Source organism: Pezoporus wallicus, unplaced genomic scaffold (assembly GCF_028554395.1).
Source record: "Pezoporus wallicus isolate ANWC-B61680 ecotype Strahan unplaced genomic scaffold, APGP_CSIRO_Pwel_v1 contig_3489, whole genome shotgun sequence".
In the NCBI taxonomy this organism is placed as follows: Eukaryota; Metazoa; Chordata; class Aves; order Psittaciformes; family Psittacidae; genus Pezoporus; species Pezoporus wallicus.
Window position 1 is genome coordinate 181,162 of NW_026635093.1, and position 27,695 is coordinate 208,856.

General features: G+C 37.9%; 3 protein-coding genes across 12 annotated transcripts in view; 1 reads left to right on the forward strand and 2 right to left on the reverse strand.

The window, feature by feature from the left end:
• Positions 1 to 27,695, forward strand: part of COL11A1 (collagen type XI alpha 1 chain) — a 456,680-nt gene that overhangs the window by 147,810 nt on the left and 281,175 nt on the right. The window lies entirely within an intron of this gene.
• LOC130595285 (pancreatic alpha-amylase-like) lies at positions 4 to 6,557 on the reverse strand. Its single transcript, XM_057401884.1, has 10 exons — positions 6,356 to 6,557; positions 4,635 to 4,778; positions 4,244 to 4,441; positions 2,651 to 2,881; positions 1,637 to 1,770; positions 1,424 to 1,546; positions 1,211 to 1,310; positions 882 to 1,003; positions 646 to 771; positions 4 to 320 (listed from the first exon to the last, which is right to left on the reverse strand). The coding sequence occupies exons 1-10, from the start codon at positions 6,521 to 6,523 to the stop codon at positions 131 to 133; spliced, it is 1,536 nt and encodes a 511-aa protein (XP_057257867.1). The 5' UTR covers positions 6,524 to 6,557; the 3' UTR covers positions 4 to 130.
• Positions 11,906 to 27,286, reverse strand: RNPC3 (RNA binding region (RNP1, RRM) containing 3). 4 transcript variants are annotated; one of them, XM_057401842.1, is made up of 15 exons: positions 27,044 to 27,286; positions 26,023 to 26,070; positions 25,308 to 25,426; positions 24,067 to 24,147; positions 23,185 to 23,296; positions 22,626 to 22,694; positions 20,982 to 21,127; positions 19,904 to 20,029; positions 19,043 to 19,179; positions 18,039 to 18,200; positions 17,761 to 17,855; positions 17,622 to 17,680; positions 16,927 to 17,059; positions 15,953 to 16,025; positions 11,906 to 12,134 (listed from the first exon to the last, which is right to left on the reverse strand). In XM_057401842.1, the coding sequence occupies exons 1-14, from the start codon at positions 27,269 to 27,271 to the stop codon at positions 15,966 to 15,968; spliced, it is 1,575 nt and encodes a 524-aa protein (XP_057257825.1). In that variant the 5' UTR covers positions 27,272 to 27,286; the 3' UTR covers positions 11,906 to 12,134; positions 15,953 to 15,965. The 4 variants fall into 4 exon arrangements, with proteins under 4 accessions (XP_057257825.1, XP_057257842.1, XP_057257852.1 ...); XM_057401859.1 differs by lacking the exon at positions 27,044 to 27,286 and adding an exon at positions 26,748 to 26,888; XM_057401850.1 differs by lacking the exon at positions 11,906 to 12,134 and adding an exon at positions 12,541 to 13,058.

Sequence of the window (27,695 nt, forward strand, 5' to 3'; positions counted from 1 at the left end):
CTCTTCAATTTGCTTGCCATTTATTATTCACTAGATACAGAGAATCCCTCCTGCTCAAATACCAGGGAGTCACCAGTTACGGGGGAAACGGTAACGCAGAGGCCAAACGGAGAAGGATGTTTCTCCCGAGTTACAGCTTGGCGTTAACGTGAATTGCCATGAATGGATCTTCAGCGTGGTTACTAATCTGGAAATTAGCCATTCCATCCCCAGAAACATACACCTGACTTCCAGTGCATCGGTTGTCCTCCTTGTCTCCGGAAATAACATCACAGTAGGTACCAGCAGGCAGCCCCGTTTGCAAATTGACGTTCATATCCCTACGCGAAAAGAAGAGGACCCTCTTTATCCAATGTTTCCCAAACAGGTAATTCAAACCGGGTATAGAGGCTTTCTGAACCTGATGCTACTCCCTCACTTTGAACATTTGGCAATGTAGAGGCTGAGCTTTCTGATCCTAGCCCCGCTCTGCTCCCTGCACTCCCATTTTGGCTCTCTAGACCTGGCATGCGAGCCAAGGATCTCTGGTGCAGGCCGGCGTGAGCGCCCTCATCAGGAGAAAAGACCGTTCTCCCTCCCATCGGCAGTGCTCATCAGGGATGCTATGCTCCTCTCTGAGGACACGGTCTTCTCCCACTGACTTACCAGTCATCATTATTGAAAACGATGAAGCCTTGATTGCCACGGCCAAAAGCTACTTGGTTGCTGCCATTGTCCCACCAGTTGGAGAAAGGCTGACCGTCCACCACGTTACGGAAGACAACCATGTTCCTGAAAATGCAAGGGATCGCTGTCACTGGGGCTGCGAGGGCTCTAAAGCCACGAGGAATACGAAGCAAAAGCAACAGCTCTTACTTCTTTTCGTCTCCCCAGAGACCTACCTGATTTGACGCCAGCGATGTTCACAAACCCAGTCATTGCCACAGGTAGTGTCTGCGTTGATCGTAACAGCCTTTGTTGACCCATCTGAGTTACTTGGTGGTCCAACCCAGTCATTGACGTCCTGCAGTTCAAAGGAGAAGGTTAAAACTTCTCACCGAAAAATTCAGAGAGCCTGTCTGTAGACAAAAGCTAGGGGGGGGGCGTCCACCTGCTAGATCCCACGTGGGACAGAGAGATCACTTCACTAATCTAAACACACCAGACTGCTTCTCTGGCCCTCTTCTGATCCTCCTTCACCATGAACCTCTGTTCAGCATGACGAGCTTACCTGTCCGTTTACAAAATTTCGTGGCCAGCGGAAACTTGACATCACACGTGTGAACCCATACGGATGAGCGAGCATGAAACCGACTGCCATTTTGTAAAGCCTGTTGGTTGGACAAAGAGAGTCATGAGACGTGGGACGAGAAACCGTGCCAGAAAACAGAGACACAAACGAGCAGATGGGAGAAGCATCGCCCGGACAAGAGCGGTCCTTTACCTGGCATCCCAGAAGGTCAGAATGGAAGCCCCACCGGCCCCGTGCCCCCGCTGGTTGTCGTGATTATCCACAAAGACCAGGGCTCTGTCGGAAGGCACAAAGCCCCAGCCTTCTCCCCAGTTCCTGGCCAAAAACACAGAGACTTGAAGTTACCCTGTCCACCGGTGCATCCAGGCTACCCCAGTGCGTAAGTCGCAGCATCCTCATCCTTACTTTAAGTAAGCCATCTTTTCTCCATTCCACTTGCGGATCACCGTCCCCAGTTTGGCACCGTATTTGAATTCCGTCACTCGGCCGTTTCCAAAGTACTCGCTGCCTGTGATCGGCTCTCCACCCAAGTCAATTACCTGGTACACAGAGAAAAGACAAAGCATTCCTTTCTACTTTAAAATCCCAATATGTTAAAGACATTTCCATCAACATTTTTTTAAAGAAAAGTTGTAGTTGTGCAAAGAATATATTTTTCATTTCATTTCATTCTAACTGTGAACTTCTTTTCCATCTCCATCCTAAATCTCATTACCCTGTTTGATCACTACAGTATAATTACTCCTTAGGCCTTACCAACCTTTCATTGAATCTAGTCATCAATGCCTCTGTTTCCAGCATATGGGCAACCTCATTTTACTGTGTAGCTAAAAAATTATTCATTTTTTATGCTAGACCTTGCAGGCCAACATACTCATTTGGTAATGAATGTCTAGCAAGTTTAGCTTCTGCTGACTGAAACTAAGAATTACCTGCTTCCTAGGTTTTGTTAGGTTTTGTTTGTTATTGAAATGCAAAACTCCAATTTGAAATGTCAGCTAACACTGCTTAGGCCACTGGATAACTAAGCTTCAGGGTATAACCACTATATTTTCTGTTGCAATTTATTGACTAGAATTTAAAATTCAGGGAGTGATATCTCTTTTTTTAAACCAACAGAACTTTTACAGTAACTCGGATGCAGTAAGTTTCATCTCAAGTGAAATTTCCATGTCACCTAGTTCCAGAAGATCCAAAACAGCTGGGTCAATTTGCTTGTCAATTATGTTTTGTGGGCTTAGTACATATTCGTAAATTCTTGCTATTAGATGATCATTTCTATAAAACTTGAGACTGAAAGCTGTTCAGGCCCAGCTCAAACAGAGCACTGTTTCTAGTTTGGGACTCAGTCTATATTGTGTCTGCAAGAAATATGTGTGTAAAGTACAATTGCAACAAAAAAAAATAAATAAATATTACCTCCTGGTAAATGAAAGGTTTAGTTCCTGCAGAAAACCATTGAGTATTTAGATCTTTCAGCTTGTTTAAAACTGCTTTCACATCTTGAGGCCACATATGCTTGGCAGCATCAATTCGGAAGCCTGCTACACCAATATCAATGAGATGGTTCATGTACTCAGCAACTTTTGAGCGAACATAGTCCTTCTCCAGGGCCAGATCAAGAAGGCCAGACAAGCGACAGTCCCGAACCTGTATAAAAATTCTGAGATGAAATATTTTTCACCTAATAAACTAAATGTAGTGCTCTACATACATTTTTGTTACCTACATTACAATCCCAAATAATTACAATCTTCTCGACCCATTTTTCAACATGCATTTCTTTGCCTTGAATCTTGGACAGCCATCTACACAGAAGGAACACTGAGAAGGCTGCATTCACCCCTCTTACATAGCTGTAGACACTGAAAGATTTTAACTGCCTAACCAGTAAGTCAATAATCCACTTATTAATGCAAGCATAGGGCAAAAATATGATAAATTATTTTTTCCAGTGTATTATGGAACTGATTCATTACTATTTCAAGTGCATTCATTTCTCATCTGATGTAGGAAAGATTTATAGAAGTTACGTTTCTAAATCTTTTAAAAATCTTGAGTTATTATAGCTGTAGGAAAGTATTAAACTTTTGTTTTCTCTCCTCTTTTTGCATTTGTTTCCTGCAAATACTAAATGAGGGACACCAATTTTAATCAAAAGGATACTTTAAACATATACTGAAATGCTGAATATACTGAAATATACTGAAATGCTTTTCTTAACTCTTACAATGGGTTTCCATGGCTCTGCATATCTGTCTGGACAGAGCAAGGTGCATGAGCCTATGTTGCACTGTGTATCAGAACTAGTTATAATGATGTTCCTTCAGAACTGGCTCAAGCTTTCACATACATTTAAAGTTTCCCCATCTTCTGCCATTTCTCAGAAAATTCCTCCCCCCCTAAATTTAGATTCAGGAAAGATCAAATGTATTTGAAAGGCATAAGACATTATTCAAGAAAGGTAGGTATTTATCTTTATAAAATAATTTTTCATTCTGCGGTATTTTTAAGGTGCTAACCTTGCAATCTGATGTAGAAGAACAGACAGACTCTTAGCAAATCTGTAAACAGAAGGTCAATCTTCAAGATTTTCACATTACTATTCATCTTTATAAAATCCTACCCTTTCTCTTCTGAAATTGAGACCAAAGAAAACTTTCAAATTACACTAAAAGGCAAGTAATTCCTCTTGTTTTAAACACAAAAAAAACCCACAGAGGATAATCCCTAAATAGGTTTTGTAAGCTTTGAACTACCTTTTTAAGTACCTAAGCACATTTCTCTAAATCTGAAACTGAGCCACTGGTTCAAGTAGAGATATCCCTTTAAGAAGGGGATCCTATAAGAAGTTAGACCATTCCTGATAGCAATGCTAATCTCTAATTTGTTTTGTTTTGCTTTTAAAAATTTAAAGAGTTTTTGAAAAGTGTGCGACAGTAAAGGGGAACAAAGAAAGCACAGCCCAGGAACGGATGTACACAAAAAACAGATTTATAGTTCTAGGTTTACCTGATGTATATCATGATAATCCTCGATGTCTCCACTTCGAGATTTACATTTACCATCATTAAAATCCCAGAGAGAATATGGCACAGCTGGAAAATTTTCAATCTTTGCATTGAAATAGCTTCCACAAATACCATGGTTTCCAGCACCAGCATTAGTTCCACACATATGGTTGATGACGGCATCCACATAAATGTACACCTAGAGAATAACATTCACATTTAATTTGAGAACTAGAAGGTCTTTACTGGTCCCATCCAACCCAAATTAATCTATGATTTATGAAAAGACACCCCAACATATCCAACTCCAGTGCTACCACATATTCCCTTCTAAATTACCATTCGTCTATATCCTTGCATTGTCAACACCAGAAGGTTTTCAAAGCACTTACTCCAACATTGTTGCATCTGGTCACCATGTCTCTAAATTCAGTTTCATTTCCAGATTGTGTGCACAGCTTATAGCTGATGGGCTGGTATCTTTCCCACCAGGGTCGCCAGCGGTCAGAAATAACGTTTTCATTTGGAGGTGAAATCTGCGAATAAGATGGTGTCTCTTGGTAACAGAATACTGATAATGGTTTATTTCTTTGCCCAGTATTGTTAGAGAAATATAAAAAAACAGAAAATCAGGTCCCTTTAATGGAAGACAGTCACAATAGTTAACCCACATAGATCCTCAATATCCTCTCCTTATACTGTAGTGGGCTGGAAATAAAATATTTAAGCCTATTTAAGCAGGGAAAAGCCTATTTAAGCAGGGAAAAAAATACTATAAATCAGGTCCATGGACATAGTGTCCTAATAATCTTTGTAAAGCAGGCCTCAAAGATCAAAAGCGTGGTCTGAAATCTGAAGGACTAGGCCAGTAGCGACAGCCCCAAATCAGGAAGGAACTGACTTCAGAACAACTGATGCAATATCCTGCCCTTAAAATTGGTCCAACTTTCTATTTTTGTAATGTTTTGGATAAAAGCATTCTTGAATGAAACGGCACAGTTTTCGGACAAGCTACATCTCTTCCTTTTATAGACTCTGTGGGATATTTTTCAGGCAGGAAGGTTTTGCTGACACCTCCAAGTCTCCACGCATAACCACATGATCCCACCACTCACAAAGAATCCTAGGCTGCAGCCTACTTAGCTGTCACAACTTTGTGATCCGCTCAGCAGGTCTGCATCTGAAAAAACTTTCTGAGACCATATCATAGCATGGATTAAAAAAGATATCCAAATGTCTCCCATAGTCTGAGAAATCAATTTAAGACCCATCAGGCCTGTGCATCTGGAAAGGTGGTTGCAAAGAAAACTTCAAATGTATTTGAAAATGATGGGAAAATTGTCACTCAGGCCAACCTGAGAACTCCTGAGCTAGAAGAGACAGGAACATTTCTCTCACCAATTCTCCTCAGCAATTTGACAAACAAACAGGAATTGTTTAATGAGTGACTACTCTCAGCCATACCACCCCACCTATCTGACACTACTGGTTCCACAAGAACCCAGGTCTGTTGTTCAGACAGAACAGACTCACACCAACATACCTTCACCAGAACATGTGGTCTGTTCATTTCTGCTTACACCAGGCTCCTGCAACGAAGGGTCTCTTAATGGCTTACCCTGACACTAGGCTTTACAGAGGGAAACTTGCCTGCTTGATCGAACATAATTAGCAGCCCTTTATATTTATTTTAAACCTTCAGCCCTTTGGTATCAAGGAAGCTCTTTGGGAGCCCTTTTTTTTTTAGTAATAGTAATAGTTTTGTGTTCATCTAGCTCTTAAGAACTTTCCTTGATTTAAAATAATATCAAGCACATAAACATAGGTTACTCTTCACAGCAGTAAAAAAAAAAGATTTAGCCAAGGATATGCAATTCTAATCTGTCTAATTGTAACAGCACAGTGCGCAAAACATGCGCTTTGGAGCAATGAAACAAATTCATGCTCACACGATGACGGCTGAAGAATATATTTGTCAGCATTTACTACTTCCATTATCGATTTCTGTTTTTCTCTCTCAGTACCTGCGCTTTGATGAATTGAAAATTTTCTCTGAAAAACAAATTATCATCTATGTAGTAATTTTATTACCTACTGATCAGAACAGACATACCTGAACTCCTCCAAATCCATGAGGAGCTAAATAGCGCTCACACTCAAGAGCGATATCAGCCCAGCGCCATTCAAAGAGATGTACAACAGATGTCCTCCCAAGGAGAGTATTAGGGTTGTACTGTGCCCAGCAAAGCCCTACAATTAACAGAAGAAATGAGATACCCATCCTGTGCTCTGCGATCAGTTGCACTCTTCTTACTGCCTATTTATGTTCCTGCAAAAGGGTAAAGTGCACATTACAAAATACACATTTAAAACTAAATGCCCATCTTTGGCATCGTATTTCTTTAACTCTATTGTAATTTTCTCTGTGAACTGGATTCTAAGTTATATCAACCTCTCACACTGACTGGAACTTTGTTTTCCTGAGTTAAAACTCAGACATTGTCTAATCCAGGCTGTCTGTAGCATGTAAAAGTTGCGATTTTATTAGTATAAAGCCCAAAACAACCCCAAAATGCAAAGGAGTACTTATATAGACTGAAATGGACATTTTTCATTTTAAAGTACAATACCTTACATTCCTATTTACATTTATATTTATCCTTGAGAGGCATCTTTTTTCAAATCTGTGTTACTATCACTTGTGCATATTTAGATAAATTTGGAGCGTAGCAGAAATTTAGATAAATATTGGAGAAGTGGCATGTTTCTCACCATGAGTTGCCACAAAGCCCCAGGTATTTTGGAAGTCTAACGTATGTGATTCTGTCATTCATGATGTGCATGACAACTATCATTGAAACAACAGCCCTAACCTGGGAAGACCTCTCAGATACAGAAGTGACTATACTCACTCAAACACAGAAATGCTAGATTTGTCTTGTAGGACAAAGTCCTACAAGAGCCTTTGCAAACAAAAGGCTGAACTACTGCTTCCCTTAAACAACAAAATACTTGTTACTTTTCTAAGTTATCTATTCCTTGTAGAATACTATCTTTACACAGAAACAACACAGGGCAAAGAGGAAATAAGGAGATTCTTGGGTGCTGTCAGGGGACACCAAACACTTCAGTGAAGGTATAAACATGAACACAAGGTCCTTCAGGTTTGCTACATAAAAGAAACCTGCACCTTTTTCATGTTTTAATACATATTTGGGAATGCACTACTGAAAACTCCAACCTACTATGATACACATACCCAAACAGAAATGTATAGATAAACTTAAAATAATTTCTACAAAATTACTTAGTTTTAAGGTAAGGACAAGCCACATCTCCCCGACTGTGGAGCTGCACTCTTTGGAGCAAACTCAGACACAAAACATGCCACCTCATAAAGTGCAGAACCTGCCTCCCAGAGCCTGTTGCTATCAGCTGTCACTGCACTTCACAGGCAAACAAAATTATTTAGGATGAATCTTTTGACAAATTTAACTTGTTTCTCTGCTTGTGAGCAGAATAATTTAAAAAAATATATTTCCTTGTTGATCTTCATAGAGTATACAGATAAATTTCAGCCTTAAGCAGGTGTTCCCTGTGCTTTCACTTTCCTAAAATAATGCTTCGTTGCCCTGATAAGAAGAACATACATTAACAGAAAATGAGCTAAGAAAGTTTGATCTTCTCTGGTGAGAAGCCATTTATCAGATTAGCAATTTTTACTTACAGCAGTTAAGCACACAGAACATAAACTACACAAAGCAGTAAGAATAATGTATTTTGACACAACCGGCCTAGTAACCCAAGGCCTAGTGTTTGAAGGGAAAGCTCAGTGTAGTTTTTCATTTCTTTGAAATAGGCTTTCTGATTTCAGTACAAGCCATGGTAAGTGACTGGAGATGGTGAAATCCACAGCACACATTATAATCTCTAGCTTCAAACTGCTTGTGAAATTTGGAAGAAAAAAAAGTAAGAGGCGCATACTCCCCAATGGAAGGGAGGACAACAGATGGCAATCCGATGAACACGTACATGCAGAAAGAAAGCAGAACTCGGTACGTACATGTCGGGGCTAGCCTAGGTCCTTTTGAGCAGGCTTCAGCAGCAGCATCACACAAGCTCCCCCCACCAGCCTAGGGCCGCCCGGGCACCAGCGATGAGAGTTCAACCCCTTCCGCTGAGGCAGAGCGGCGCGGAGGAGAGCGGAGGTACTGCGGCCGCCCGCCGCCGCAAGCTGCAGGTTCTCAGTCCTGTGCCAGACTTGCTAGCAAGAAGCTGTTATATGGTAAAATAAACTAATATCTAAAAGCTGTGCATCACACGTCAACATGTTGATTCAAGATAAAATTACATTCTGGAATACATTTGTTCTTAAGATTTGAGAAAGAAAATCTCTTCACATATGCACTGAGCTCACTTATTTTTGTCTTTGAGTATAACACCACCTCGTGGTTATCCTACTCCCCTGCATGGATATTTAGTTGGCCTTTTATGCAATATTTTAATAGCTTGGTTCTGTACTTCTAACTCAACGTGGGTGTTAGGATGTATTACATGTTTCCTCTTTTCTAGACACCTTTTTATGTGCAAAAACTTGAGTCACAAAGCTTTGGAAAGTGGCTCCATCCAGATACAGACTGAAAATGTGTTCCGCATCTTTGAAGGCCACAGTGGATTAACTAGTATTTTCTACTTTAATGTTTGTCATTATCAAATGAATTTTTCATTTCTTTCAGAACAGTAAAAATGACAACTAGAGTAAATATTTGTCTGCATATAACATAAAAGGATCTCATGCTGGAGCCCAATTGCTAGGCTGGAGTAAAAGACTCAGAGACTCACACTCAAGTGTTTGTCCTAGCTTAGGAATGGTAGCAATGTAAGCTGTTTAAGAAAACCAAAGTATTTACAATAGCAAATGTACTCTCTTCAGTCTTGTATCAAGTAGGGAGATACATTTAAGGAATAAACAAGCAGCTGCAGTCCTAGAAAATGAAGCGATTCTGAGTTTGACATTAGGTCCCTCATAGCTGTCAATTTCCAAAAATACAGAGGGATAACAAATATGCAAACCCGATGCCCTAGCTGCAGGAGCTGACCTTGAAGACCCTGAGTGGAATGAGACAGAGGAAACCCAATGATTTGCAAAACATCACCCGGGGGCAACTGAAAAGTAATTACTTCAATATGTGTACTTTCAACACAGCTATTATTAGAGGCTGTGATTTTGTGTATAAACCACCTGTATTTACTAGCCAGTTGTTAATAAGATACTACACTTTGTAACATATGGATTTGCCACTTGTAAAATGTCAAAGCATGCAAATTTACAGCAGCTGTTACAAAATGCTAAGGCAGAAGCTAGAAAGATTCTAACACGATGGCAGTGTTATAAAGCAGGTAATGGAGCCAATTAAGAGGGTGGGAGAACCCTGCTAGTGGGAAATTTTCTTTGGCTGGTCCCCCACTGCCACCAGCATCTTCAAAACGCTGCTGCACCCTGTAGTAGTTATACTGCTAAAGTAAATGTGTGTGTGCTTTGCCATAGTAGGGACCTGTAACTGGATGAGGCAGGAAAAACTCCACATTGACAATAAGGTGCAAAGACTGAGGCTGGCAAAATACCTCCTACCATAGTCAAGGGCAAGACTGGTTTGGCCTCTGTGTTTGCCACCAAGAAGAACCTTTAGCTCTGCTGCTGGCTGCAACCCAGCAGGCGCTGACCAGTAAGGACACATGCCATGCCAGACCTTGATGTGAGGGATGGCCTCCCGTGTTATAAGAGGGCCATCCAGGAGAGAAGGGCAGGCCAAGCAGCCTGTGGTTGGCACGAGAGATGATCTAATCCAAACGCCCTGCTCAAGCAGGGTCATCTAACGCAGGTTTCATCATCCTCACAGAAAAAAAAAACAACAAAACAAACACACACACACAAAAACACAAGAAACCCACAACAAAAGTTAGCATAGAGATGCAATTCAAGCAGAACAAACAGAAATAACCACTTTATCTTAAGTAGTATTGCAAAACTGAATGGCCTTAGATATGTTATTAGCATCACAAGAGAGAGTTTGCTCTGTAATCAGTGACAGTTGTTGCTCTTACATAGATCAAAGTGTAAGAATCAAAACCAATTTAGAAAAAATTTGGAAGAGAGTTAGAGTGCTTCATGAGATGGCCAAAGATGACACTTCTTGGGGTTTTGAGGAGATGTAGAAAAAAAAGAAAATCAGCTTCCTGGTTACCTAATCTTTCCTGATTAAGGCAATTGTTTGTAGGAATACTGATGTTAATTATTATAATCTTAATCACTTGTGGCATGTTACAATGTTTTCTCTGGTGTTGCAAACAATCCATGATGAACTATGAAGAATGGAAGAGAAACAAAATTAAGCATCAAGTAGAAACAGGGAAATACTTCAGGAAACTTTAAATAAGAATGAAATAACTCAATTGCAAAAGAATTTGCAATAGGACAAGAAAAGGGGGGATTGAAGAATGGGGTTGACTGAAGAATGGGGTTGTAAATAAGTAACTTCAAGGACTTTAGGCTTTGTTAGCAACTAACATAATAAAGAAATGGCTAAGATAAGCATTGCACAAGAACTGGCCAAAACTGGCCTGGTGGTTACTGACATGACAACGATCCTGAAATGAAGTAATAAGGATGATGAAGAAATAACCACTGGGCGTCCCAAAGCCCACTACCACATTTTAGTGTGCACGCGGGAGGAATGCTCTAGAAGTATGATGTAATGTATAAGTAACTCCATGAATATGTATGCAATCTAATGAATATGTATGTTTAAGGACAATATAATCACAGCCTGGTTGATGCTCAGATGAGACACGCTAGAAAGAGCTATCCCCCGTGTCTCCAGGCACTGCAAGAAAGAATACCTGCTTGTCAACTTCAACTTTGTTGGCGAGTTCCTGGAGATTTCTCCGAATCAGAAGACTCCACCTTCTGCGATCAGTCACAGGCTGAGTGTCTTCTCCCCAAAGGGCCACCTATTGATCTTAAACTGATCTTATACATGCCCAGTAACTTACACCAGCTGTTATTAGTGATTAGATCCGGGTAGTGTATCACTTCAGTCTTGTTTTTGCAGAGTCCCTATCACTGGCAATTTGAACTTTATCCTGTCACAAACTTGTATTTTATCAAACTTGCCTGAGTCAGTGCAGACAAGCAATGTATCACAGAGACATGATGAGGAAATCCTATCAACTCCTGTTGATCCAGCATGGTTTTAACAGCTACTTCTGGTTTAATGGCTTTAGCTTCACTAGCTATATTTTTCAATATGTGGATGAACAATTAATTACTGATGAAAAAACAATACCCAGTTTCAAAGCACAAATTCATGCCAGTGCACTGCTCCTATTGCTTAGTCTCCAAAACAAGAAATAAACCAAAAAAACTCATCACAGTAAATGATATTATCCTTAGATTTTCTTATTTTTTTAGCCCGAAACACTAACAGCTAAACATCATACTCAAGGAGGTGCATATGAATGTATACTCAGAATCATCTAGAACATGTTGCACAGCTACAACTGTACCGTTCACCTGTTATAAAAAAAGGTAAAAATCATCTTCCTCCTCCTTCCCAGTCCCTAATCCCACAACAAAAGTCAAACTGAAGAGAAAAAGGCAAAATCAAGAGAAAGGAAATAATTTATTAGAAATTTCACAAGCAAACTAACATTCATTTGTCCTGTAAATCTTGTGACAGCTTAAAGATAACTGGAATCTTTAATATGAGAAAATTTATACTCTGCCTTAAATACTTTGGAAATGCCACTACGCACAGTTCGAAAGTCCTGAAGATTACACTGTTCTTCCCCCAGCTTGGTAATACTTGAAAGAGATGGAACACAAAAGGGACCTGGAACATCACAAAGGCATGTTAAAAGTAAGATCAAGCAGGAAAATAGTAGTGCTATGCTTTCTTTTAACAACTAAATTGAAGGATACCTGGCATTTAAAAAATCGTTGAGTGTCTGAAAAAAATCTGACTTGATACAGGCTGTATTAATTTTATATTACAGTAAATTAAATGCCACTATAATATGAAACCCATAAGAAAATAGAAGTCACTGGCAACACTATTACCTGCAGTGCAGAGAACAATTAAAAAAATAAAAAACCCCGACATAACAAAAAGGTCAAAGGTAGCAGCGATTAATAGCTCCATTCCAAATATTTCATTGTGAGATATTGTTAGATTTTCTTCTTTACTCAAGAATGAAACAGTAAGGAACATACAAACTAAGTCAATTACAGATTGTTTCTCATATACCAGGACAACAACCTAAAATATTGTTCAACCGTCTCATATCACTAAGAACTGCTCTGCAACATTTTTAACCAATATATTATTATTATTATTATATTTGAAGAAAAACAAGACAACATCCAGTGTGAGTTCAGCACAGCTCCACATACATTAGTGGAGCATTAGCAGAACATCAGCTCATACAAGCTAATGAATTGGACCAAATTAGCAAGTTATAAGACCTTTGAGGAGGAAGGTGGAGGCCACCTTTTAAGACTAAGAACCCCTATTGTATCTGTTCACTCTGGACAGTCAACTCAGGGATTTTTCTTTTTCCTCTGAGAAGGTGCCCTTTGCTTTTAAAGTTACCAGGTTAGTTCAGGCACTAGAACATATAAACTCCCCACACCTGCCCTATACCAAAACTTAGATGTAGTTGAGTGCTACAGGAAACATTGTACAAAAAAAGGATACAACAAGAAAGGATACACTCTGCATGACAGTATTACTGCAGTATTTTACGCAGGAATGTTTCTAAAGAAGAACAGCAGAATGTGGTTTAATTTTACTTGATTCTCAGTAATGCATACACATAACTTTATGCTACCTATCAAAAGCAAGTACGTGTGTCTGATAAAATACAATTCTGCCCCCTTATAAGATTTAATGATGGCTGAGGAGTCCATCAACACTAAACTCCATATTCAAAAGTAAATACATTTTTTGATAACTGTAACTACTAGGACAACATCAGATTTTTCTGCCTCATTAATTCTCCTTCAATGATCTTTGCCATTTTACAGACTCACTTTTTCCATCAGGTCCAAAACCCAACCACGTTTCCATTCAAGGAAGGCTTTCAAGTCACTTCTTCCCTGTGAAGAAGCTGGAAACCTCTCAACACCAGTTTCTTCTACAAAACCCTTCTCCCCAGAAACTGTATTTTAGCTACAGAAAATATAGCCACCCCAAGTACTAACTGAAATTTCTGCTAGTCTGTCAAGAAAAAGACATTTTCAGCCAATGAGTTACACAGTATTTTCATAAACCATAAGTAGTACTTTATCTACAAAGTATAAAACCTTTGTAGAGAAAATATGAAAGAAAATTACATTTACATTCGTAAAGTTAACACAGCTTCTCCCTGTTTAGAAGTAACCAAAAATTAAAAACACGCACACTGCCCACTCCCCATGATACAGATCAAATGTGAAGCCCCTTAAAAGTTTGCATAAACTTGTTTATATGCATATTCATGTTTCAAATGAGATTCTGACACTGTTTTTCCTTGCAGACTCAGCTTTCTGCCATGGAATTTTGCATCAAAAATCAACATCCATCAGAATATTCCAGCAGGAACAGGAGAAGAGAGTCATGCAGAAATAGGATTCAGTTTCATCAGTAGTTTTGAAGGGAAATTAACATTTTTAATTAAAACCCATGGATTCCTAGAAATCTGTATTAGTCTATGATGCATTCTGTGCTCTTTATATGCAAAGTCAAAGTAATGAAGTTCTGCCCTTGACACATCAAACACTGACATCAGGGTAACTCATGTAAGAGTCCCAGGTGCACAAACAAGTCTTGCATACGTATGTGTTTACTCACTCTAAAAAAAGCTTATAAGTTGATGATCAACATGATTAATAACCAATTACTTTGTTATTTTCCTTATGTATCCTTAAAGTATTACTTAGCATGTTCAGCAAAGTCAGAATTGGATTTAAAGTACAAAACTAGTTGGAAAGATTCTGAATTCCTAAAAGAATAAAAATGTTCAGAATTCATATAAAAGGCTTTCCAATAGCTAAAACACTTCAAGCTGCTTCTTGTATTTAAAGAACCATTAGTAATTTTGTGATTTTTTTTTGATTAGACACTAGATAAAGTGACAGAAATACAAGTGGCTTTTTTCTAACAAGGAAGGAGAAAAACAAGACTGAAACATTCCCCTAAACCCTTGTTTCTAACAGAATACTTTAGCCAAGGCTCATTCATCTCTTTTCAATGACCAGTACAGAATAATGCCTGTAAAAAACATGATCTTTAATCCGACAAAATACAGATTTTGTAAACCACAGATCAATAATTCAAAATAGGAACTCCTGAGACCAAACAGCATCTCAGAAATGAGCACGACAAGCTCAACTACAATCTGATAAAAAAAATCCTTAGACAACTGACAGAACAAGAAACCTCTAACAGAAGTAACTGTTGGAAATACTACTCTCACAATAACCATACTGTGGGGTCCCCAGCCAATTTTTAAAAATCAAAACCAGCTGTTAACATCCTTTATTTCAAACTTCAAGGCTTCCCCCTCCCCCCCCCCCCCCAAGCTACAACAATGAAAACATCCAGATTAAAACCTATCCTGGATTAAGTGGAATGTTTCAGAAGCATTCAGCCTAAACTTTGAGTTTGTTTAGTCTTAGGTAGAAGAACCTTAGTGATGCCTAACAGTAATCTGTAAGGAAGTTAAATCCCCTTTAAATTTGAGGTAAGCGATCTATTAGAGGGTGCAGATTGAGAAATGAATGCTTCTAATTTTTGCACCAGTTACTTCACGTGCTAATTTGAGACTGTTCACTAATCAAATATTTTCAGGGCATGAAACCCCTGAAAGTGAAATTAGAACTGATTTTACTTGAGTTACATAAAGCAATAAGCTAAAAGTAAGCAATAGTGAAGTAAAGTTATATGACAGGAAATAAAGTTACATATTAATTAATTTCTGCTGAAAGTTAGTTTCCCATTAAGTTTAGACAACAATGCGAAAAATCAGGACCTACGCATTCCACAACAAAGGAAGACTTGATTAATGGCAACATTAAGCAGCACTTTCTGACAAAATACCCTTTCCTAAATCAGGATGTGGCAAGAGCACTAAGATCTCATTTCCCAAAATTATCAAAGCCAAAGGTTCTTTACACAGCTACCAGAAGTAAGTTTATTGCTGGAAAAGTTCTTCAGGATCACTTTATAGTGCTGGGGACAGAAGTGAAGGAGAAGAGAGGCAACTCTCTTCAAAGCCAAAACTCCGGAAGATTACTAAAAGATTAATGGTCCAATTTCACAGAATTATTATCCTTAGCTCCCCTTAGACTAACAGCTAGAGAAACTGACAACTACTCTTGGATATGAGAATTAGGGAAACAGCAGTTTCCGAATTTCTAAACGGACTAAGGAGCAACGTGTTAAACTCACACCAACTATATACCTTGCATTCTGCTTTTCTACTATTAATGCACATTTAAGAGAATGAAATTGTATGGAACACTTCCCCTCCACAACACTATTCCTAAAGAGCCATTATATAAAAATAAACACACCCCCCCCCCCCCCCCCCCCCCAAAAACCAAAAAACACAACACCCAAATAAAACCCAGCCTATTTCTTTATTTTTATTTTCAGGAAGGAAACCATACCTTGTGGATGGTTTTACTTTTTTCTTTTCCCTTCATTGGCATCCTGTTTTGGTCTAGCTGAACGAGCAAATTGCTGCAATTCTGTTAAGGACTAAAAGTGTCACTGGTAAACAGAAGTGAATCAAGAAGAAAAAAAGAAGTATTATTTCAGCAACAGATAACAGAAGTGGCCTTTATCTGTGAATCAATTCTAGTACAGAATATTACAACAAGAGTGGCTATTAGTTAAAGATTAGGACCTCACTGATTTGCAGTATAAAAACATTTTAAGAGCTCCTGTCCAAGCGATTACAATACTAAGTAAACAAGAAGGACTAATCAGGAATGGATTAGGTGCAAACAGAATAACTATAGCAAGATAATTACTTGATATTTACAATCCTCCATCCTAACATGTTATTTTCATAACTTTGATGTTTCAGTAGGTATTTGGGAGGGAAAAAGGTAAAAGGAACAGAGGCTGGGGTGAACACTAGCACACATAAAGGAAATAAACTATGAAACGTTTAAGTGAATAAGAAAGGACTTGCAGACAAAAAAAACAGGGCAATACAACAAAAGTGTTGAAATCCCAATGTGCTTCACAGGCCCAAAAAGCAACTGACAGTTCCAGCTGCAGAAGCAGTCTAAATAAATTCTATAAGCAAGTCAAAAGGCTTACTTAATTAAAACAAATTCATCATGCAAGTTAAATTATCTTTTGTATTGTTTTTGCAGGATCAAAGAGGTAAGACCAAGGAATACGATTTTAATTATCTTCGATAAACTACAGTTAATTTCCTATTTCAGAAGGTATGCCCCAATATATTTTTTAGTTATACAAAAATTAACGATCATATGCTATGCTGCCTGGTTTTCTTAAGGTATTTCCTCTTTCCACAGACTTCTAATAAGTTGAACACTATGACAGCAAAAGTAGAGGTTGACAGACAGATTACAAATGATATAATGTAAATATTTGAAGAAAAAGATACAACCACCATGGGTTTTTCAAATAAGACATATCCATTTGCTTCGTTTAAAGCTTTAGCAGCTGCTTTTTCATTAGGAAGTCCAATGAAAGCCTGTCCCTTCATACGGCCTTCTTTCATCAAACGTATATCAAACCTAGAAGCAAAATTGAGAATTGGGACTCACTCATGTTTAACCACACTTTCACATTTCACAGTACAAATATAACCTTCATGCTTCAAGATGGAAAAATAGCAGAAATGGAAGCAGAGCCTACAAGCAGGGATTATATTACTAGGGAGGACCATTTTGCCTGGGGGATTAATTTACTAAAAAGTGACATTAGTCTGCAGAATGGCAAACTGATGTGCAACTGCAGTAAACGACATATGCAAAGTGATCACACACACAATCATTTCCACTGTTTATTCTGTGTCTCTAAGCCCATAAACAGTAGATATGATAATGAAAACATACAGGAAAAATAATACTGCCTTAGAATCATAGAATTGTTAGGGTTGGAAAGTTCCAACCACACCCCCCCCGCCATGGGCAGGAACAAAGCGTCTTCAGGCACTGTTCAAGCAGAAAAATACTGTTTATGCAGAAGCATAAAGAAAAAAAGTAGTTATTATTAGATTTTAAAACCCAATTTTTACTAGTATGACAGAAGTTAACATAAAAGGCTTAATTTTAACCAAATACCAAATTCACTTACATATTTCGTTCCATTTCTGACTGGAAGTCAACATATCTTCCAAAAATGAACTTGAGATCCTGGAATAAAAGGGTAGGTATAAGAGGAAAGCTGACAAAAAGCCTTTCTGATCAACACTTAAATTTACTGGTTTACCTACCTTTTCTTGAACTTGTTTAGCTAAATTCTTCACATATATCCTGCAATTTGGATCACCTGGCTCATAGTTTTTGAAAACAGAAAATTTTTCCATTTCTGAAAAAGAGAATGTTTTAGCTCATTTACTTACTTCATACTTTTTGCTAAGTATAAAGTAAATACATTTAATATATAAATTTATTATGATACTTACGATACTTAATACAGGATACTTATTTAAACTATTTTTTGCAACAAATGAAAGAGCTATTATGAGGTAATTTATTCTCACAGTTGTACCTTCGCTAGACAGTCTGTTTTTTTCTAGATCCCTTCTAGAAATAAATTCTGATGGTATTTCATCCTCCTCCTCTTCAGTTTCCATTTTATCATTTGAAGTAGGGGCTGGGAAAATCCTTCCAAAGCCTGTATTACTGATTTCTTCTGTGGCTGAATAAAGGTCTGAAATTTCAGCATGTAACATAGAAGTGATTTGTATGTTTATACACAAGAGGATCAACAGCAAGAAAAAAAACATACGCCTTTCAATAATATTTTCATGTAGTAGACTTTGTAAAGCAATCTGAACACATCCCAGAGAAATGTGTCTTAATCCCTGGTTTGACAAACACACCTGCTCTATGCTATATAAAATCAAGTGTACTATATATAAAGCCATAGCACACACCAGTTAAGGTGAAACTACACTTGTTGTTCCAAGACTGTATACATTTCAATGGCTTAACTAAAGAAACCATTTATTTACTCTGCATATTACTGTAAAGTAAGAGAAACACAGACTGACCACAACCCTGTAAGAAACCACCACACCTCATTGCTATTATTGCCCACCATCGTCATAGCATGTAATTTGTGCATCATAAAGGAGCTGGCAATCATTTGAATGCTGCTTTCTAAGAGCTGGAAAAGGAAAATCTGAAATCAGCTTGACACATGAAATTACACTATGTAATAATGAGAATGCATTTACAGAATATTTGCTAAAAAACACCATAAAAGAGTGCAATTTACCATCAACCCACAGATCACAGGAGAGGAAGAAATCTTCAAAATCCTCTAGATCCTTTACTGTACCAAAGCACAAAATTCTGTGCTTCAACATGGAAAAAACCAGCAAATGCGACAAGACACAAGCTGGTGTTCTGAAACAAACTGTGATATATACCGTTATGAAAAATCCAGTATAGAAGAAAGGAATCCCTGGCATAAATTTCAGCAGCCTTCCACACACTGAAACCACATGAATTTAATATTAAATACATTTGAAGTGCAAACTCTCTTACCATTATTTTTTTCCTTTTCTGAATTTATCTGAAGAACAGCTGGGATGTCAGTATTAATATGGAACTCAATTTTTTTATGACCTACACGCTGTGGCTGATCAAAGACATCTGAAGGTGACAGTGCAGGGTGCAAATTACTGTTTAAATAAAAAAATAACTGATGACTGCGTAGTCAAATACAAGATTTCTTCCAGAGAGATTTTATGCTGCTGTTACAAATACATCAATTCCCCATTTCATAAATTTTACCCAGTATCATTCAAGTTGATTAACACACCATGAATACAGAAGGTATGGCTAGCTGTGAAAGCAAAACCAAGAACTGCATACTGCATTACAGTATACACAGGCATTTATGAAAAACTTGGTCATCACTACACAGAAATAATACACTGGTGTCTACTGTGCCACAGTGCTGCAGTTTCAGAACCCTAACTTATTCTAGAGCCAATCAATTTTATTCTTTTAGTATTACTCTTTTCATACTTTCTAATTTTCACTTTGAGACATATCCTAAACAATAAATTCAGACTGCTTGTGTCACAGCTGTGATATGAAATTGGGTTTCTTTTTTATGAAAAAGGGACTTTTGTTATTTTGATATAGCAAGAGAAACAAACACCACTTTACAGATTAAGGCTGATGAGGAGACTCAGAGCTTAAATTACAGAAAATGTGGACCTTTACAGCAATAAAACCAAGCATGAGGATAAGGGAAGATCAACTTCACTATCAAACTTACATATCATTGAAGAAGGCTTGTTTTAAAACAGCAACACTAAAGCAAACATGATACAGAGACTGTCATTTAGTAAAATAATAATCTTCTGAAAAAGTGCAAAACCCGCAAAAAATACAAACCTCTGAGGAGTACACATGGGAACATTCAGTAAGTCTTTAATTCTTCGTCTTTTTTGAACACCACGCCTCTTCGTGTTTATTGGTCTTTTAGGCTGAAGGGTTGCTAATTCCATCAACTTGGTCATTCTGTTTTAAACAAAATTTTAAAAAGAACCCAAGTGGTTTACATTTTATTTGAAAATACTCATTTTGAAAACCCTTCCCCCTTTCTGAAAGCCCCTGAAATACAGATTTTCAGAACAGTTATAAGTCTAGCTACTTTAAAACCAAATCTACATTAATAAACTAACACATAAACTGATATACACAGAGTACTTAATTCATTATAATGAGTTCAGTGATGTCACTTCCTTCCCCAAGAATGCATCTAATTAGGACACTGAAGCTGCAGAAATGCAAAGAAGCCCCAGCCTGAACCTTTTCTAATAGCACCATTTTCACTCAACAGTAGTGCTTTTTTCTAAATTCATGTATTTGTCTGAATATAGCACAGGGACTTTGATTTACTTTTTAGTTTAAAAACAAATAATATATAATGAAGAAGCAATTTTCTTTAAAGATACTAAAAAAAAAAAAGGCTATGATGATGCAATTCAGTCCCAAAACACTAAGAGAATCCTCAGCACACACAACCTCCCATTATTATTACTTCTAGCAACACACACTGATGTGCAAAGAACATTTTAAAATTCAGAGTGCACACATAATGCAGTAGTAGTGAGTAGTTTACTCAGTAAAGCTCTGGAAAAGCGAAGAACCCAGAAAAGAAACTAATGGTTGCTTCCTTGTATCTGCACTCTCTCTTCATTCAGAGTTTCTAATTTGTTGGGGTTTTTTTTGGTTTTGGAAATGTGAACATATGGTAATTTGCATACCATTTGGCCATGTTTCTTCTCTTGCTGTGATTCAAAACAGCACTGTCAATTTAAGTCACTCTGGAGATTCCTTAAGCATCTGGAAGGATTATCTGTACTGCAAACATTACCAGATTCCACCATTTGCTGAACTAGAAGCTAGAAAAGTATAATCACCACTTTAAAAGAGCCCAACAACTGGCAAATGACCATAACATGCATACCTCTCCTTTTCCTCCTCATTATCACTTTCATATTCTGATTCATCTCCACTAGATTGCTGCTCTTCCTCTTCAGGCAAAGGAGGCTCCTCAGGAGGAAAAGGTGGAATTGGTGGAGGTGGCACAGGTGCTGGTAAATACTCTTCATACTAATTATGGGGAAAAAATTTTAGTGTGTTTTTGATTTTTTTTAGTTTTTTTTTTAAAGTAACTAAACATTTTAAGAAAAAAAAGCTGGTTTTCCTTTACATAATAAAAACAGTCAAAGCAATAAATGAGAACATGACAAGAAGTCTTTTTTCATGTATGTTTATAGCCATCTCAATTCTATTTTGTTAAACTTAATAATTAGTTAATAATGAAAAATTTCCACAAGAAGAAAAAAACAACAAACAAAAATCCTGCTTTCTGAAGCATAACAGTAGAGGTTTTCTTGTTTTAATTTGAGGAGTTAAAAAAAAACCCGCAACTATAGCCCTGAGTTTTTATTTTGCACTCAGCTTTAAGGACTTTCTCTGAGAAGAATATGGTCAAAACATGGGAGGAGGCCTAAGCTCCCAAGCCATCTCAGTTTCTATATTGAACCTTCTACCACCTGTCGAAGTTACATTTCTGTTTCTATAAGGAGTGAGGACTTAATGAAAGAAATGAGTTTTTTCACCAAGACTGCAAAACCACGTGTAAGGAATTCATTATTTACAAAATCCACCTCCATTTCAAAAATCCCACTACTAAAGGTACTTTATGTACCATCAGTTCCATAAGGCACTGATGTCTTCTGGCATTGGAAATACTCTGTGCCCTTTAGAATCTGCTCTAGGAATTTTGAGGACTGACTTCTCTCCTTACTATCCTTTTCTGCACAACCATTAAATTCATAGTGCTTAATCTGGGCCAGTATCAGGCAACGAATAAAATTTCTAGAGAAATCAGTGTGAATTCATTTGATAGATTTCATAGTTTTCGTTATCAGATAGCTCCCCTTTTAGCAGTCCTGTTATGGCAAAGACAGAGCATATATCCAAATACTGTACCTAACACTACTAATGCAAGTCCTCACTTGCAGAATATTCCACTGGCAATCAGTAAAACTACTCTATCACAGCAAAAGAGCACCAAGACCACAGAGCTGGTATTTCTAGTTCCCTTCAGAAAAAGCTCTCCTCTAGAAAACCAGAAAAACTGAAGCCTCTGCCAGTTTCCCCTCAACCCTATCTCTTTGAAAAAAACATCCTGGAGATAGAGCAAGTTAAATCCAGAAGTGCTTTATAACCTCATTGGCAATCCAAATCTAATCAGAAGTGCAAGAAACACACAAATGCAAGAGCTTAACACATCTTTGTAAGGCAGTGTGCTAATGGTATTCTTTATTTCCTGCATTTGTAACATGAAGCTATATTTTTTTTAATACTCAGTTTGAAATGTTTCAGTACTGTCATACATGTACATTTCTTTGTTCTATGAATGGTTAAGAAGATTTCTTTACAGAACTAACATGCAAATCTTTCACAATTAAATGAAGCAGTATTTGCTATCCTCTAGAGATTTCTCCAATCTAAGTTTTAACCTAGATCTCCTACCATGTTGCAAACATTTCAAATTGTGAATCTGTTTCACAGTACTCAAAATGTGTATTAAAAAAGTTACCATTGGAGGACGAGCAGTAATTGGTCCAAAAGGTGAAGGAAGGTTCATTTTATTCATAAGATGAAGTACCTGAAACAACGCAAGATAAGGAAGATCTCCTTTTAACCAAGAAAGGAATGAAAACAGTTCCCTGCCAGGTATCTAAAGTGGTAACTTCTGGCAAGTGTAAAACAGCATAATTTTAATGAAGATACAACTACACTGGTTATTAAACAATGTGAAAACCTGCACATGAGATCCAACACTAACAGTAAACATAACAACATCCTAAAAAGACTTATCAAAAAAAGTAAAGTATCCTCCAGAATGAAATTCCACGTACTCAGGTCACATCTAATTAAAGATCATATCCAGTTAAGTCTTCAGCATCAACAAAATAAGTTACTTTTGGTCAATGAATTCTTATTACCTGAGCATAGTAAAAAATTGCTATTGGTTAACACCATCACAGGAAAACTAACTTAGTATTTACTATGACAAAAAATATTTCCCTGGGTAATTAAAGGGGAAAACTGAGATGCTTCAATGTTTATACTTTTTTTTTTCCTTTTGTACTTACCTGGACGTAAAATTTGGGCACGCTTGCCAAGGCATTTGCTATATTTGCTAGAATTGTACTTGAAGGTGGTGGATACAAATATTTGAGGCAAGAATTGATGGGAAAGCTGAGGCTGAGGAAAGAAAAACAAACAAACAAACCCACAAAAACAAAACCCAAGACATCTTAGCACCACTGTCACGTAATGACTGATAGTAATTAATAATTAATAAATATTAGAGGTTTAATTATTCATTACATCTGAAGTATCACTGAAATATTTCCCTTAGAACAGCTATGGACCACTTCCATTATGCCTTTAGCATCAGAGAGCAGTCCCCTAATGCATGACAGATTTACTGGGTTTAGGCACAATGAAAGCACCAACACGCAGAAAGCCTGAAGCACACAGAAACAGTCAATACATCCAAACCCAAAACCATAGCATAGCATGCTATACAAACATCATAAACTCAATGCTCAAAATGCTGGATATATTAGACCCAAAAGAAATTTATTTTTCACATAAACAAAAATGCACATGGGGGAAAAAAGAACAAAAAAAACCTCTGTAAAAGTAAGTCAACAGTATTCTCATGTTAACACTGGATACTCAAACTCTTCCTAAGAAGCAATGCATCTTCTAGCAATAGCTAGAAGGCTATTACGCAATCCACAACTTTCAAAGAACCAGTCACTACTCAACTGTGAGGGCTCCAAACTTGAAGAACTAAAATTTCTTCTTTGTGACAATTCCGACACCTATGCATGTAAAATAGCAGCCTACTATGAAACAAAATGAGCGCAGCACGCTGCATTCTTTTTCAACAGTGCAAAACACTTATTTCAAAATACACTGTAACAGAATAAGATAATTAAGACCAAAAAAAAAACACCACTAACCCATGTTCAGGTGCAATTCCATCCTCTATTTTAACACAGCTTAGTTCTTTCTTCTCTTCTGCTTTCACTTGTTCTTCTGAACTAAAAATTAATTTAGTCTTAATTAAATGGCAAAATTTAAGTGCAGTACATAACATAGGAAATACATTTTTGAGTAAATGAGATTAAACAAAAGAAACAGATTAGTATTCTCAACATATTTTATCAATGCATTACTACAGCCATTTTAATTCTTAACAATTAATACATACAGGTAAATAAAGCAACCAGACTTCTAAAAGATATTTATGCAGATTTAAGTTAGTCTCCCATATTCAAACACTTCTGACTTAAATCTAATCAGGGAAAAGAGCTAAAATTATTTCATGTTATTCTCTGTGCAGAGGCTGTATAAAATCAAAAGTATTACATATTGGTTTGCTCATAATCAGAGAGTGGAATAAGCAACTTAAAACCTCTATATCTGATTTTAATTACACACTATCACGTAGCTTCTATCAGTTAGTTATATATTACACAGGTAAACACAAGAGCCAAACTATTCAAGTTATTTTTTTTAATTAAGTACTTGAAAGACAATAGAAACCCAAACTATCACGGCTCTTGGTCACACTAGCATTACAACTCATTGATGTTTTTATTCTTCTTTCTAAATATTACATATTCTTTAAGTATTTGAAAATACACTCAGACAATTTTATGTTTGTTCTCCTCATGATCCAAGCTAGATACATAGAAATCAGCTCCAGCTTAGAAGACTGGCTATAATATTTCAGTAATAGATGGTTATCCTAGAAGGTGTCAATTTTACTCAAAACAGAAAGAAACATCAGGCAAGCATTGTTTAAGAGCAGAAGAAAATTATAATTCTAACAAAAAAAAAAAGGACGAAGAATTATTTTTAAACACAGGGAACCTGTGCAACAGAGAGGTCAGCTTACACAGACTGGAGTCTTGCTCTGTAAATAAAAGCAAACAGGGCTATCTGCTGTATAAAGTTTTATTAATAACTATAGGAATAAGGGCTGGAATTATTTCATGATGATACAGAATGAAACAATACTAACAGAAGGAATGCAGTCACCTATAGAACTGAACTGCCTTAGAAGTGTTAGCTGCCTGTTAACACTTCTAAATAGTTACAATTTATCTTTTTACTTAATAGTACTAGGAAAGTATCATGAACAATGCATTTCTCTTCCTTGGCCACAAACATAAGAACTAAATTATGATGCACATACCTTTTACATTTCTCCGAGACAGAAGGCTGGCTAAGTACCTGTACACTATCTTGCTCCTTTGCAAATTCAACAACTAAGGTGTGACCTAAAAGTTTCAGCTGATGCAGTCTTGACAAAGCCTTCAAATAATTGTAATAGAGAAAAGAAAGGCAGGGAAGAGGAAAAACATTAGCGTTATTTCAAAGTATAACTGTGTTTTCTTTGGTTGGTAAACCATACACAGGATGCAGCCCCAACTGCTTTAAACCAAGTCTGTGCCAACACAGACACAGTTCCGCACCATTCCTGCCTTCACAGTCCTGTTTTTATCAACGTCTTCCCTGCTAGCAGGATGGAAGATGGAAGTCGCACAGCTAGAACTGTTACAGAGACTTAGGTCATCTGAACATAGCAGCAAGACTTCAGCCTTCATAACAGTTATTACACAGCGTAGTAAATCTCTGTGATTTCAAGTAACCAACCACTTGCTTTGAACTACAAACATAAGATGACTTCCATGAGCTCCTTCCAACTCACCTTTCTTATGACTCTACAGATGCAATCATTCCATCAAATCCTTCTAGCACCTCCTGAAACAGAACTCTAATATTACATTGCCCTGCATTTTATTTTCCAGAACACCAAGTGCTAGATGATGTGCAAAACATTTTAGAGCACAACTGGCAATTAAGAAAAGTGCTTTGCTAGAATATTTAGTAACAAAATTAATACAAACCTTCACAGCTGCATTTTCACTGGGGAAAGTAGCAAAAGCAGTATGTTTCTATAAAACAAAACAAAAAATTCAATTCAAAACAAAGAGGTAAGAAACATAAAACGTATACCCACAAGTAATTTGAAGTTCAAGCTTATGAATTAGAAAGCTTCCAAAGAGTAACCATCTAACTCCCATGTGAGTCAAAGGTGAAGGATGCGCAAAAACTCCTGTACTCAAAAATTAAGACAGGAACACAAGAGTTTAAGGAATACAAGAAAACAGACGTTTGGGTTTTTTTGTTTTGGGTTTGTTCCCCCCCCCCCAGTGAGCAAAAGCTATCCTAAACTGCAAGAAAATACATATTGATAAAGAAGTTGAATCCTCTTTTCAAAAAAAGATTTATTTCAGCACCTCTCAGAAGAACATTTTCATCAAAGTAGCTCCCAAAATTATAGCTATTGCTGTGCTCTTAAAGTTTACATGGTTTACATAAAATTTTTCCTTATTTTTTGAGTTTAAAAATGCAAAGCTTTCCAAATTAGACTGAATCTTCACAGAATACACGGCTCATCTTAAATTTAACAAACATTATTACTTCACCTTGGCGCTACATGATTCGCTATTAAAAACCTAAACCATTAACACCGTTATAAGATCATCTATCAGGAAAATCATTACAATGAAATTAGTATTTTTAATACCCTACAAAAGAAAGCATGGCCCTGACACAAGGCATAATTTACCTGCAGGTCTGCAGGAATATAAGGGTCTTTCCAAACACCATTCATCACCAGATACTCATATGTTTTCGTAATTTCGGGGAGAAAAAAATACAGGAATATTTCAAAGGCAGACCCGTGAAACTGCATTCGTACACCTACCAGCAGCCCCTTTCGCAGTGCTTTTCCACAGCCTTAATCCTAACAGTAATGCAGGCCAAAGCTGAGGCCGTTGTACAAAGAACTTGCAGCCTGCGGGGAGACGGGACGGCCGGGTCAGACGCTCCCCCGATCGCACCGCCCTAGGTCCCGGCACTTACCAGCCGCCCGTGGTCCGACAGGACGCGCACAGACACCGCCCCGAAGTGTTTCAGCAGATCCTCCTTCTCCGCCGCGCTCAGCTCGGCTGGCAGATGCCGCACCAGCAGCGTCCGGCCACGCCGCCGCGCCAAGCCGGGATGAAGAGGCACGCCAGGCGGGACGCCGGGATGAGGCGGGCCGGGGCCCGGGCCCACCGCCCTCACTTCCTCACAGCCCAACGCCGCCATAGCAGCACTCGCGGCCCGGAAAGGAAAACACCGAGCAAGCACGCATGCCGAGAGTTTAAGTCTCAAGTCTCGCGAGACTGGCGGCGCCTGTGGATGGGTTGTCGCTAGCGGAAGGGCGGGGCCAGCGCGCTGTAGCTGCAGGCTTGGGACTGGTGGGATGCGGAGGGAGGAGGCTAGTCAGCATGGTCCTATGTATGACAGGTCCTGCTTTACCAACCTCATCTTCTACGACGAGGTGACCTCTCTGGTTGGTGAGCAAAAGGCTGTGGACATTGTCAGTTGGTACTTCAATAAAGCACTGACCCTGTGTTCCAAAGCGTCCTCCTGGAGCAACTGGCTGCTCATGGCCTGGGTAGCTGTATTCTTCACTGGGTAAAAAACTGGCCGGATGGCAGAGCTCAAAGTATGGTGGTGAATGGTGTCA

Excerpts from the sequence above, each read along its gene's own strand:
- LOC130595285 (XM_057401884.1), bottom strand. The coding sequence starts at position 6,523 with ATGGGTATCTCATTTCTTCTGTTAATTGTAGGGCTTTGCTGGGCACAG. Across the intron at positions 1,547-1,636 it reads GAAAAGATGGCTTACTTAAA|GAACTGGGGAGAAGGCTGGG; the intron begins GTAAGGATGAGG and ends GTTTTTGGCCAG. Across the intron at positions 772-881 it reads CATCGCTGGCGTCAAATCAG|GAACATGGTTGTCTTCCGTA; the intron begins GTAGGTCTCTGG and ends TTGCATTTTCAG.
- RNPC3 (XM_057401842.1), bottom strand. The coding sequence starts at position 27,271 with ATGGCGGCGTTGGGCTGTGAGGAAGTGAGGGCGGTGGGCCCGGGCCCC. Across the intron at positions 23,297-24,066 it reads GGAATTGCACCTGAACATGG|CCTCAGCTTTCCCATCAATT; the intron begins GTTAGTGGTGTT and ends TTCTTTCCTCAG. Across the intron at positions 20,030-20,981 it reads AATGAGGAGGAAAAGGAGAG|AATGACCAAGTTGATGGAAT; the intron begins GTATGCATGTTA and ends TGTTTAAAACAG.